The sequence below is a fragment of the Rhinichthys klamathensis genome, unplaced genomic scaffold, assembly GCF_029890125.1.
Source record: "Rhinichthys klamathensis goyatoka isolate OS25496 unplaced genomic scaffold, OSU_Roscu_1.1 h1tg000177l_1, whole genome shotgun sequence".
Lineage (NCBI taxonomy): Eukaryota > Metazoa > Chordata > Actinopteri > Cypriniformes > Leuciscidae > Rhinichthys > Rhinichthys klamathensis.
Window position 1 is genome coordinate 712,041 of NW_026606706.1, and position 14,303 is coordinate 726,343.

The 14,303-nt window shown below is 36.9% G+C and overlaps 1 protein-coding gene across 4 annotated transcripts in view; it reads right to left on the reverse strand.

Annotated features, from left to right (window-relative positions):
• Window positions 1-4,222: 4,222 nt before the first annotated feature.
• The window catches only part of klf12b (Kruppel like factor 12b), a 44,469-nt gene continuing 34,388 nt past the window's right edge, over window positions 4,223-14,303 (reverse strand). For all 4 annotated transcript variants that reach the window (XM_056260655.1, XM_056260654.1, XM_056260657.1 and 1 more), the window contains exons 4-6: window positions 13,042-13,177; window positions 4,656-4,813; window positions 4,223-4,505 (exon numbers count right to left, since the gene is read on the reverse strand). In XM_056260655.1, coding sequence (XP_056116630.1) covers window positions 4,324-4,505; window positions 4,656-4,813; window positions 13,042-13,177 — 476 coding nt within the window. In that variant the 3' untranslated portion in view covers window positions 4,223-4,323. The remainder of the gene's footprint in view (window positions 4,506-4,655; window positions 4,814-13,041; window positions 13,178-14,303) is intronic.

The following is a 14,303-nucleotide window of genomic DNA, read 5'->3' on the forward strand; positions in this document are numbered from 1 at the left end:
CCATAGGAGACAGATAAAGAATGTTCAACAAACACCAACCTGCATATTTACAGCTTCAAAACGATTCATAAGGCTCAGTGCATTTTAAAAGAACAGATCTTTGTGTCATGTCTGGGTGATTAAACCAGGGAAACCGTGACTTCCTATACGTGAGGATCTTAATAATACTAGGCACTCGTCATTATTGCATAACTTTGACCCTGTTTGCCTTTGCAAAATTATGCCACAAAAAACATAAGAATGTCAAAGGAGAGGGAAAGTAATGCAGAATTGAGTAAAACAACCCTTTATTTTGTCTGAAATCTTTCCAGTAGAATATTGATCACTTTATTTGTTGCTCATGACTCTTGCATACTGTGCTGGATACACTGTTTTCATTGGGTTGTTTCTACTTTATTCACATTTTAAGAGTCAGTATAAAAACATTGAAATAGTTGCTATAAATGAGGCAGCACCGCCTGAATACTGTAATGAACATTTAATTTGATTTTGTTTATAAAAACTACATGCAACTGCAACCGGTTTCACTTGGCCCGCTCAGAGCAGGGCTCGAACCGGTCCTACATGTGCGTTTACAAGGATAGTTCACCCAAATATGAAAATTCGGACATAATTTACTCACCCACATGTCATTTCAAACCTGTATGATTTTATTTCTTATCTATATATATATATGCATATACCTGTATGAATTTATTTCTTATATAGGCCTATATTGAAGCATTTTTTTGTCCATACAGTGAAAGGTCCAAAAGGTCACAAAAAAAAAATGTCTTCAAAATATCTTCTTTTATGTTCCAGAAGAAAGTCATACTGGTTTTGGTCAACATGAAGGTGGGTAAATGATGACAGATTTTTCAGTTTTGGCTGATCTATCTCTTTAAGATGACAAGCCTTTATTGTTCTCACACATAGCCTACTGTAGAACAGTTGAACACTTTTTAAAAAAAAATTATATTAGCTAAATTAATGTCTCTGAAAAATCTGCATATTACGTATAAAGATAATCCCTTGTATTTTAAAAAAGCCCTATTTTGATAGGTATTTACAGCCTGTAAAACGGAGCAATATCCTTTCACTTTCACATATATTACAACATCTTTAAAAGTATTTTTTTTGTACAGAAAATAGTCATATGCTGATGAAGTGCCCCACATTACAGACACACTTCAAAATACAGAATATGATAAGATACATTGGTGATTAATGTCACATCTACCTTAAAATAATTACTTCCGTACTTCATAAAAACAAGGTGCTCATGTTATGTTCAAGCCGATAAACAACAGAATACACACGTGTGTACACACAAATACAGAGGAACATAAAACATGGTGGATCATAATACTTCAGAATGAACGAACAAACAAACAAACAAAAAAAATGCTAGAAATTGATTGGTCGTCTCTAACTGACAAACGGTTACAGAATGTTTCTTGACATGTTTCCTTTCACAGCACTTCAGTTTTCTTTTGTTGGTGACGAAAAGTCCCATGCACCAGCAACTGTGAGATTGATTGTAGATTTAGTCAGTGTGTTTGATCACGTGATCTGTCTGTGCATGGAGTCAAGTGGCTTTTCTCAATGTAAATTCTAGTAACATCTAATCATTTGAGAAGCGATCACATGGCTTTCTGTAGCCAATTGAAAGTGCATATGGATCAAAGGGACAGAAGTCTTACAGATGTCCTTTCAGAAACAGAACAGTTTAGTGAAAACGTATACCTTTACATGAACTCGATCATGGGGAACGTACAGTGGATTTATCTGGGTACAGTATATGTTCAATTAAATTACTTGTATTCATAAAAGCGTGGCATATTGCTTCTTTTGAGTATCTTGGTTATTGTAGTGTGTGTGTCTATATATATATTGATAAGTTAAGAAATCCCTTTGATTGATAGATAGATAGATAGATAGATAGATAGATAGATAGATAGATAGATAGATAGATAGATAGATAGATAGATAGATAGATAGATAGATAGATAGATAGATAGATAGATAGATAGATAGATAGATAGATAAATTTAGCTCACTGGCTGCCCTCTACTGGTCACTTTGGGGATTGTTCAAATGGTGTGATAAAAACAAATATGTGTAAAAAAACATTGGTAACATTAAAATTAGCATTCATTAAACATTAACATTAACATTCATTAAAATTAGTTAATACATAAGGTATTATGAACTAACCATGAAAAAAATTGAATAGCACTTATTAATCTGGGTTAATGGTAATTTTTACATACACTAATAGCCTACATTTGAACATTTCGTATAATATATCATGAACAGAAAAATTGTATAGTTATAATTTACCATTTACCTAGATTTATAAATGCTTTAAATACTGTTGTACTGCACACTTCCATTCAAAAGTTCGGGGTCAGTGAGATTTTTTATTTGAATTAACACCTTTACTCAGCAAGGATGTATTAAATTGATCAAAAGTGACAATAAAAACAGTAATAATGTTACAAAAGTGTTTTATTTCAAATAAATGCGGTTCCTTTGAACTTTCTATTCCTCAAAGAATCCAGTTTTTTTTTTATATCTCAGCTTCCAGAAAAATATGAAACAGCACAATTGTTTTCAACATTATTAATAATAATAAAAAAGAATTCTTGGGCAGCAAGCATATTCAAATGATTTCTGAAGGATCATGTGACACTACAGATTGGAGTAATGATGCTGAAAATTCAGCTTTGCCACCACAGGAATAAATTAATTGTTATATTATATATAAATACATGATATATTAAAATAAAAAATGGTTATTTCAATTTGTAATAATAATTCTCATTATTATTGTTTTACTGTATATTTGATGAATTAACTGCACCCTTGATGAACTTAAGAGACTTCTTTCAAAAACAAAAAACACCAAACTTTTGAAAAGTATTGTACATTGTTAGTTCAATGTTACCCGATGCATTAACTACTTGAAGTGTTTTTAAAATAATTAGCACATGAATGCACTGATGTTTGCAAAGACTTTAACTGAAGCATTAACACAGTTACAGTACTTCAGTAAATACAAAGTAAAGAACAAAGCCTATCAATACTGCTGTACTGACCATAAATTACATCTAGGCTTCATAGTCCAAAAGCAACCTCACAAAAGGAAAAGAAAACAGAGGATTCCTCTGGATATTCTACAAAGCGACTTCACCTCCAAAATGTGGCAGCTAGAAATCCACAATAAACAGAAGAGCTATAGGAATTATAGAAAACAAAGCGGCACTGGTAGAAATCCAAAGTTTTGTCTGTGTTTCAAAGCCACCTGATGAGATAGATAGATAGATAGATAGATAGATAGATAGATAGATAGATAGATAGATAGATAGATAGATAGATAGATAGATAGATAGATAGATAGATAGATAGATAGATAGATAGATAGATAGATAGATAGATAGATAGATATGTACGTACTGTATAAGTGTAAGAGCCAGACCAGCTCACCCATCTGGTGCTCAGAATGAGTATATTGCTCTTCTACCTCGAGTTACCTGTCTGAGTAGACCCTCATTATCCAGATTTACTCTAATTAGTGAGTTAGTGTGATGAAATTAAGACAAATGTGGATGGTAGACTGCAGGAGCCCAAGTATGTTTTGTCTGTTTATCAAATTGAATCGATTTCAGTTTAAAATCAACAGTTGTGGGGAACAGAAGATATAATGACCCAAAATGTGTTGTTTTTGTTGCGTAATCTCATTCGCTGGTATGTTAACCTGTAAATGGCAACCTCTGAAACCTCCCGAATCACTGGCCCAAAGTCTCCGTCATCAGAAGAACTGCATGATCCTTCACAGATGTGTCTGGCTCTTGATGTTCCACAATAATGTAAATGTAAAAAAATTGTGCAAGCATACAATTCCCGGTCAAGCTCCCCTTTGCATCTGCCAGAACAACACGTAAAGCCCTTCCACTCTGCGTTTCTTCACATTGTAGATGTCGACTGAGAAGCAGCCATGTTTAAACAGAACACAAGGATGATTCAGAATGGAAAAATCAGAAAACGAACCGTTTGTCCGAGTGAAATATTCCTTTGAATACACATGAGACAATCAACATCCTGGACTCCAAATGTTTCAGGCCTGTAGATGAGCCTCCTCCCTCCCTGAATGGACCCTGTTTAGCTCTGCAAATGTGAGGAAAGCATTGTACTCCTCCTTCACTTGTTCTTTTATCCTCTCTCTCTCTCTCTCTCTCTCTCTCTCTCTCTCTCTTTCTCAGGGGCAGGGATGGCCATTTTTGTATCCAGCCCAGCTGAACACTATTGGGGGAGATCCAGCTCTCCCTTGTGTGTGTGGATTCAGACCAGCATGTGTCTGCGACGATGCAGGGCCAGATGGTCTGAGCGGGAAAAGCTTCGGTCGCAGTCCCCACACTTAAAGGGTTTGACCCCTGTGTGTTTACGATAATGCCGTGTCAACTCGTCCGAGCGGGCGAACTTCCATGTGCAGCCGTCCCAGGTGCACTTGTATGGCTTCTCACCTGGTGGAGATAATGGATCACACTTAAGCAAAAAAAAAGACACAGATGCAATTTGTAAAATCTGAACCAAATTAAGACTGGTTATCCCCCAAAATCAAATAAATTGGTAGTGAAACTATGTGTATGGACAGCATTTGTGTGCTCACTTACCTGTGTGTGTCCTCCGGTGTGCCTTTAAATGGGAGCTCTTAGTATAAACCTTATTACAGCCTGCAAAGTCGCACCTGTGGATGCGTCTTTTCTTGGAGTCTGGAGATTCAGGTGGCTGTGGCCGTCGAATGCTCTCAATACTGAATGGTGACATGGAACTGAGGCAGAGAGAAAGACATTTAGTTAACACTGATTAACACATAACATTACAATGTTGCAGGAAATAGCCAACTGACTAACTTGTTCAGCATCCTAAACAAAACACCTAACACAGCAGGCATGTATACAAGCTAATTGCTGCCACCATGTGGTAACATGATTTTAAAGCAGTAGTACTTGACGTACTAGACATGGACCACCTTTGCATGTGTCAGTATTACATGTTATCTTTATTATGATAAAGTGTTTCAAGCACTAATTTTCAGCAGCAGCGCTCGCAGTGTGGTGAATCTATGCGTCAAAGCAAATGAAATCATATTTCACCTCAGCTGTGAATGTTTGTTTGCCATCTTAATGTAATGCAATAAGAAGTAAATAATGGCAAGAAACATCTTTCTACTGACTTTTCCTCACAATCTAGGGTCACTAATAATGTTCTTATGCTTTTGAAAGAAGTCTCTTATGCTTGCCAAGGCTGCATTTATTTGATCAATAATATTGTGAACTAATATTACAATTTAAAATCGTTTTCTAATTTAATATATTTTAAAATATAATTTATTCCTTTGATGGAAAAGCCAATACTCCAGTCTTCAGTCAGGTTATTCTTCAGAAATAATTAGCTGGTCAAGAAACATTATCATTATAAATGTTGGAAGCAGAATGTTCATTTGAAACCGTCATAACATGTATTTGAAATACAAATCTTTTGTAACATTATAAATGTCTTTACTGTCACTATTGATCAATTTGATGTGTTATTGCTGAATAAAAGAATAAATTTCTTTAAAAGAACATTTGAATAATACATATATATATATATATACACACACACACTTTATTCGGTACACCTTGCTAGTACCGGTTTGGACCCCTTTTGCCTTCAAATCTGCTTTAATTCTTCATGGCATAGATTCAAAAAGGTGCTAGAAACATTTCTCAGAGATTTTGGTTCATATTGACATGATAGCATCACAAAGTTGCTGCAGATTTGTTGGCTGCACTTCTATGATGTGAATCTCCTGTTCCACCACAACCCCAAGGTGCTCTATTTAGTGAACAAGGCAGGATGGAGCCATGCTTTTATGTTGTTTACTCCAAATTCTGACCCAACCATCTGAATGTCGCAGCAGAAATCGAGACTCCTCAGACCAGGCAACGTTTTTCCAATCTTCTATTGTCCAATTTCTGTGAGCCTGTGTGAATTGTAGCCTCAGTTTCATGTTCTTCTTTCCTGACCTCTGGTATCAACAAGGCATTTTTGCCCACAGAACTGCCGCTCACTGGAAATTTTCTCTATTTCAGATCATTCTCTGTAATCCCTAGAGATGGTTGTGTGAGAAAACCCCAGTAGATCAGCAGTGCTATATGAAATACTCAGACCAGCCTGCCTGGCACCGACAACCATGCCACTGTCTTCCACATTCTGATGCTCAGTTTGAAGGTGAGTGTGTGTGTATATATATATATATATATATATATATATTTAAAAATTTTTTACTTATTGCTAATGTTCTACTCAAAATGTATCACTAGATGGCGCTGTAGGCTATAGCTGCATTTTGATGGTACAAGGCAACTGTTCAGAGGCCAAAAAACATGCCTTTTTTTCTTACAAAACCAGCCCTAATTCTTATAGAGATGTGACATTTGTTGCCTGTTAGTTTGCTGTTAGTAAAATCCAAGAAAATGTTTTTACATACTTATTCCAAATCACAATATTACAGGATCAGATGAATAAAACTACACAGTATTAACACACTGTCTGTTCTGATTGCTGTGGGAAAATGAATTATTGCCATTCCAGACGGTGGGCCCGATTTCAAACTGTAAAGCTGGCTCTCATTGAGAGGATTTGTACATATCAACCAATGAGCTCACTGAACTGTTGGAGAAGAGCAGAGAGCCACGTAAGTGTGAGGACACGCTGTGTATGAAAGCGAGAGAGCGTACGAGTCGTTTTGTTCCATTTCTCCCATAGGTAGAGACAGAGAGGAGCGCCTAATTACATTACATTGTCCTCGCTCGCCTTCCCTTCTAAGGTAATAAGAGCTGTATGTCCCCTGCTTTGCTGATTGGCATGGGCTGGGCCTGGGGGGCGGAGCCAGACAACCCCTCCAGTGAACTGTCTCCACCACACGCAGCCCACTTCCTGTTTCTCCCCTGCTCCTGGGTCACCTGTTGGTGTTGGTGCGCTGCCAAGCGAAGGCCTAGCGGAAATGAGCCAATGTGTGAGAAATGAGGCTGAACTCTCTCGCTGCCTCGAGCAAAAGCACACCGAGAGTGAAAGAGAGAGAGAAAGAGACCCAGGAGGGGAGAAGTGAAATTGAGAAGAGGAGACAAAGAGAAGCCGAGAAAGAGGCAATGAGCCAAACAGGTTGTTTTTTTCTCTCTCTCTCTCTCAGAGAAATTACAAGAGAGCGAAAGAGAGTCACAGAGAGTTTCTGTGAGAATGAAAGTTGGTGGCAAGATAAAAATGGAGGGGGGTTGATGTTGGAAGGAGAGCTTGGAGGGAGTGAGGGAGCATGAAGGGAGTGACAGGATTTACAGTGGAAAGAACTCTCACAGGATGTTTACAGTCTGATATATTTCAGAGGGGACGCCACTGACATAAATAGTGATACAGTAGTCTGAATCGTGGAAAATGACTTGAAAATACATATTCACCTGACAGGTACTGTACAGACACCTCTTCCCTTTTTTGTCCTTCTCAAATCAGGTGCATTGTCAATAGACGTCGAGCAATATATTATTTTATTCAATCAGCCAAAGCTAAAAAATACCCCCTTAAATTGCTTTATAATTACAGCTCACAAACACGTGAGGGAAACTAAATATTAAAATGAATATAAACACACACTACCGTTCAACATTTTAGGGCCGGTAAGATTTTGAAATGTTTTTGAAACAAGTCTCTTATGCTGACCAAGGCTGCATTTTTTTCTTGTTCAAAAATACAATAAAATGTTGTGAAATATTATTACAATTTAAAAAAGCTAGTTTCTTTTTTAATACATTTTAAAATGGAATTTAAATCCTGTCAAGGCAAAGCTGAATTTTCAGCAGCCTATTCAGCATTTATTTGAAATAGAAAACTTTTGTAATATTATACATTTCTTTTATGTCATCCTTGACGCTTGCTGAATAAAAGTATTAATGTCTTTCAAAAAAAAAAAAAAAAATGATTGAATGGTAGTGTATATGTATATAATTTTATTTATTGATTGGTTTGTTTTTACTGGCTTTTATTGGGATTTTTGGTTGAAAAAAAAATAAAACATTGAAACTTTGAGTCTAAAATCTAAAAATTGGCTCAGCTTAGATATTGATATCAGCTAAATCCATTTTCAGTAGATCTTTAATTTAAATCTATAATGTAATAAACATCTGGCCAAGAGGCCTGACATCCAGTCTCACACATCTGCTGTCCTCCCTGCAGGCACCAGGTGTCCTCTAGATTCAGGTATGGTGCAACGACACCAGGTACTAGGATGATCTCCTGGTTGGATGGACCCCTATTTTGCCCAGCCCAACCCTCACATCCCCCAGCACGATGAGGACCAAGCTACTTTTAGTTTATACCCCACTTTTTCCTTCGCTTTTATATACAATTTTAGTTCAATCAAAGTCTTTATCCATGTCCAGCCACTGATCCATCCATGTCCAACATAATGCTAGTGCCGTCACTTACTGTATAACATAGAAGAGCTTTGCAGCCCAGATGATGCCTCGACCTTTGAAACAGCTCTTGTGTAAACCCTGCATAACCCTGTCGTCCTGGCTTTGTGCTTTTGTCTGTGTTTGGGGGTGGGGTGTATGAATTGTTTGGTTCTGAAATGTTTCAAATCAGACTGAATTGAGCTCTTGCTCCTTTTGTCTCAGCTCTCCCTTCAGAGTGACCAGCGAAGTAAGCTTTCTGCTGAGGGCTCCGGGTGTTCTCTGATACGCTCCCCTAAACATTTGTCACAACAAGACCTGCATCTTATCCAGCAATCCCGCAAAGAGAAAGCAGGCTTCAGAAAGGAATGACAGAGAAGAACCAGGGAGAGATTAGGTTAGACTACTGTATGCCTACTCTAGCCCTTTCATGCATAGTGGTCACTAACAGTGGACAGCTATTAAAAAAGCATTTTCTTGAATTTGCAAGGGTTTTGATGGCAAAGTTGCACATCAATCTCTTCAGTGGACCCTGGTGGATCATCCTATACATTGCAACCAAGTTGCAAGCCGTTGTGTTTCGAGTTTTTCCCACCTCCAAACCAAGATGGCCAATGGTCAGTCAGACATGCCAAGTTGCTCCGGAATATCCACCCATTCCTTCTATCCTAGGAGACTCTTGTAGGTAAAAAAAATATTGCAGCATCAAGCAATATCTAATGAGTCATATGACAGTAAAATTTTCCAAGTTTTGATTTTAGATTGGGAGAAAAATCTGATTAATCACCTGTCCACTATAGTGGACCTCATGCATCAATGGCTATATTTCAGCTACAATTCATACTTATACTGTGAATATTGTTTTTGAAAATACTTAATCTGCAGTGACGTTTTTTTACTGTAAATAAATGTATTTGTATTATTAGAATGTTAATTTCATTGACATCGAAAAAAGTTATGTGATTACATAATTTATGTGACTTATGTATTACTTTACTCATTTCATCAAAAAAGTTATCTAATTATGTAATGCATTACTTGTTAGATCAAAAAGTTATCTGTTTACGCAATGAATGTTGCTTGTAATGCATTTATTTACTCGTAACATCAAAAAGTAATCTGATTACGTAATGCATGTTACTTGTAATGTATTACTTTACTTGTGAGATCAAAAAGTAATCTGATTTCGTAATGTACTATATTGTAATGCGTTACTTTACTCGTAACAACAAAAAGTAATCTGATTACGTAATGCACATTACTTGTAATTAATTACTTTACTTGTTAGATCAAAAAGTAGTCTGATTAGGTAATACATGTTACTTGTAATACATTACTTTACTCGTAACATTAAAACAAATCTGATTATGTAATGCACGTTACTTGTGACACATTACTTTACTTGTAACATCAAAAAAGTAATCTGAATGCGTTATGCATGCCCCAACACTGCTAATTTCAGATGAGATTGAAAAATACGTATCGCTAGGTTTTCTCAGAAGAGGCCTATGCTAGAAATGTGTCTATCTTGAACATAATCAGAATTATCAGCTAATAAGGGTAAATTGACATACTCTGGCACACTGGAGGGAGCATCTGAGTGGTTTCCACTGTTGTACCTTGACAGGCTGTAGAAATTTCTGATGGAATCACGTCCTCATGTTCTGATATCAAAGATACACGAAGTGCAACTTGTATGAAGTTCAATTGCATTTGCAATATTTCGAATTTATATTTTTTGTATATATTTTATAGTTTTCACATGATTTGATATAATTGTATTGATTAGTTTGTTAAATACACATACTTTATCTGTTTGATTATTGTATTATGTTTAATATAGTATCTCTTCAGTTTAAACCATAAATGCATGCTGTCCACTCAAGTGGACACCTGAAAAAAAAAAAAAAAAAATCAAATCTTGTTTTTCATGCCCTAAGAGCAATAAAAACACATAGGAAAAAAATCCTGACTGAGGTTATCATAATTCATGCATGAAAGGGCTAGAGTCTAGATATAAAATAATATAGTAGATTATTTATTATAAATAATAAATATGAATATTTTATCAATACTAATTGAGCTATCCTTTTAAGTCAGCACTAGTTAATGGCAATATAAGTCAATAATACATATCTAATATAGGCCACAGCAGTAAATAATAATTAATATAATCATGCATCCTTAGTACTGAAGTTTGATAATGCAGGAACATGCAAGTGTGTTTCTGTCCTAAAAGAACTGACAGTAGGTAGTTGTGTGTGTCTGTGTGTGTGTAGCCACACTCCCAACCTGTCTGACCGAATGACCCTTTGGAACTCGAGGGACCCAAATGAACCTGCCATGGCCACTTTAACGATATTATAGTCCCTTTCCCATAGGGATTCATAGACTGCTGTTGAACACACAAAATACAGCAACTCACATGCAGTAGATGCATTTGTCACTCAGAGATGTCAAAGATGGGCACAGGCTTTTCGTCTGTTCTTCTGAAACTGATATCAAGTTAAAGCCAGATATCAGCACATAACACATCTGGCCTCTCGCTCAGAGTGCCCCGGTGTAATAGACGGCTTCTTTAGCTGCATGTATATTTCAATTAAGTGCAGAGCTAGCAGTTCTCTCTCTCCTAAATTGGCTCGTCTGGTGTTGAGGACAGTCTTATAGTGGAGACTGAGTCATTTTGGGTCGGCTGTGACTGGCCTCTGACAGGTCCGTGAGCCCGGTTATTTTAGTCCCGCGGGCTTCACGGTGCCAGCCAACCTATGCGTCCACAAACTCACCCCTCAAAGGGAAGACATCACTCCTACCGTTAGACGCTCTGGTCTCAGTTTAGACTGCATTTTATTGCCCAGCATTTCAAATTTTCTCCTTCGATTACTGCGCAAAAACACTGACCCAATGAAATGACAATATTCTTCATCAAACACTTCCTTGATGTGATAAATGCTTATTTGTTCATGTCCATTGAGTCCGCCATGCTATCAGTGTATTTTATGGTGACGCTGCCCACAAAGTTATCTTATTTCACATGCTAGAATGAACACAGCTGCACACATGACCTCTTTCTCCATCTCTCTCTCTCTCTCTCTCTCTCCGTAAACAGCCAAAAGCAGCAGCTCTCCCAATAACACCATTCTTGCAAACCTGGTTAAACTGTGTTTTGGCATTCTGCTGCACTGGGGGGCAAAGTCCTAGTACCGTTCGTTCACAACACATTCGGAGCAAAGGGAAACATTTGCACGGAATCAGCGCATGAGCTCTGACATACAGAGGAATCCAGGAATACTTTCCAAACCATTTGCCTAAATAACAGTCAGACGACAGGGTGCTGGTAGGGGGGCTGGCTCATGGAAAACTCTTTGGGAGAAGTCCTAGTCTGTTTTTTACAGCCTGCAGGCTTGAGAGTCTTCTGGTTTTGATCATGTCACTGTCTTTAATGGGACGACTACCTCATCTGAGTAAAGACACATGGAGTTGTGCAGACAAGAATGGAAGATGACAGCTAATGTTACCAAAGAGCTGGTATCTCAAAGAACGGCCTATAAGGAAACGCTTCACAGTTTGCACAAGGCTTTTGATAGGTGTTCATTTCCAACTCTTCAATACATTAAAGGGATAGTTCATCCAAAAATGACCATTCTGTAATCATTAATTCACGCTCTTGTCGTTCCAAACCTGCATGACTTCTTGTTCTCTGGGGACCACAAAAGAAGATTTTCAAGAGTGTTTCAACTGTTACAGTGAAAGTCAAAGAGGTTTAAAACAACATTGATTGGACCCCACTGACATTCATTGTATGGACAAAAATAAACACAAAGACATTTTTTAAATATATCTTGATTATGTTTCGTAGGAAAAAGTAAGTCAAACAGGTTGGGAACAACACAAAACTGTAAATAAATGATAATTTTTGGGTGAACAACCTCTTTAAAGCAGTGGTCCTTAACTAGGGGGTCCCAATAAGTATTCAAATTATTTATATTAACCCCCGGTTTCACAGACAAGGCTAAGCCTAGTCCCAGACCAAAATGCATGTTTTAACTGTTTTAACTGAAAGCAACTTGCACTGGTATACCTTAAAATATGTCAGTGCCTTTGTTTTGTCTCAAGATGCACATCAGTAATGTTTTTTTTTTTCTAAGGCACATTTATAAAAAAAACTTAAATGTCCTAATTGAACAAAGGCCTACTCTTGTCTTAATATAAATCCTGTCTGTGAAACCGGGCCTTAGTTTTATTAACATAATCCTAGTTAAAATGCTAAAACAATACACTAAAAATACAGATGTACAACATTAAACTATCATCATATTTTTGAGTTTATTTATGTTTTATTACAACAGGTGCATATCAGTAGATGGAAGGGCCTTTGAATATTGTCTTGAATCAAGGGGGGCCTTGGATCCACTGCTTTAAAGTCAAACTTCAAAGCAGAATCTCCAAATAGACTGTTAGCAGTACGTCGATACAATTTTCTAGCTGAAGATTGTCAGTCTGCATATGTTGGAGCTTGATTTCCAGTGCACGCTGGTGTGTTTGTGAGAGTGTGTCTTTGGAGGATACTCACTCCTGCACTGCTCGTGCTATAGACAGCGCTGTGGATCCTGTTTCATTAACACTGTCCAAGGTCACGTTTGGCAGGTCGTCATCATCACTGTCACTTTTGATTTGTCTTGGCGACAGGCCATTGGGATCTGTTTGTGCTGCCGCAGGGGGAGAACAACAGAGGAGGAGGTTAGTTACATGACTGTAATATGCGTTCTGCCCGAGGCCATTCTCAGGCCCATTCAGAAGCTCACAATATGCCACATGACGCTGAGTAGAAATTAGCACAGCATTTCAGGGTGTTTCTTCAACTTTTGGCACCTAAATGTCCCAGGGGTTGATTTTTATTAAAACGAACAGATTTCAACCTTTTTTTTCTGTTTATTGTATTAAGGTCACATTAACTGTCTTGGAAACATTATCGTGCCCTCATTATTTATATTTGCAACTTTTCAAATGCCCAAAAATGTTATAACTATAATTTCCACCACAGACTGATATTAAACACAGTACATAATTTTGAGATGGTTGAAATGACCCTGTGGTTTATTTACTAAAAGGTCGACAGGGCCAAAAGGGTCCAAAGGAAAAGAAACACCCTTCAATTCATCTTACAGCACCTAAAAACTTATTGGTAACCAGCGCCAATACAACACCATTTCCAGCGACACAGTCAATTTCTGTCCTCATTGAAAGTGAATGCTGCGGGAAGCAGTGTTATTTTAGTATTATTTAATTTAGTATAATAGTACTTACTATTTACTATTATAGTATTTATTAATATTTTGAATTAGCTTATATTAATATTTTCTTACTCTTATTACTTACACTTATTTATTTCAGTTAAGTGCCAAGGCAACATTTATTTTTGCTTTGTACGTTTTTTTATTTAATATTTATATTTGATTATATTTCAGCTTTAGGTCAATTATTGTAAAGGATTCTTAATAGTTTTAGATAACAATAACAACAATGGTATGAAGTGACAGAATCCCAGACAATCAGAACATACAGTTATTCGCATTTTTTTTTTAAATAAAATGAAAAAAAGTAAACCTTGAATAGAAGCATCTGCCAAACGCATAAATGGAAATGGAAAAATATTGATGCTTTATCATGTCCTGGTTCGGACATAATGTAACATTTCAGGTGTGTGCTTGTTTGTGAGTTTGTCATCAATTACAGGTTTTTAATTCAGACACACCTGCATATGTCTTGCTGTATGTCAGTGTTTTAGACTGGCGGACACAGAACACCCGGCCGTCTCTGATTACTGTATCTCAT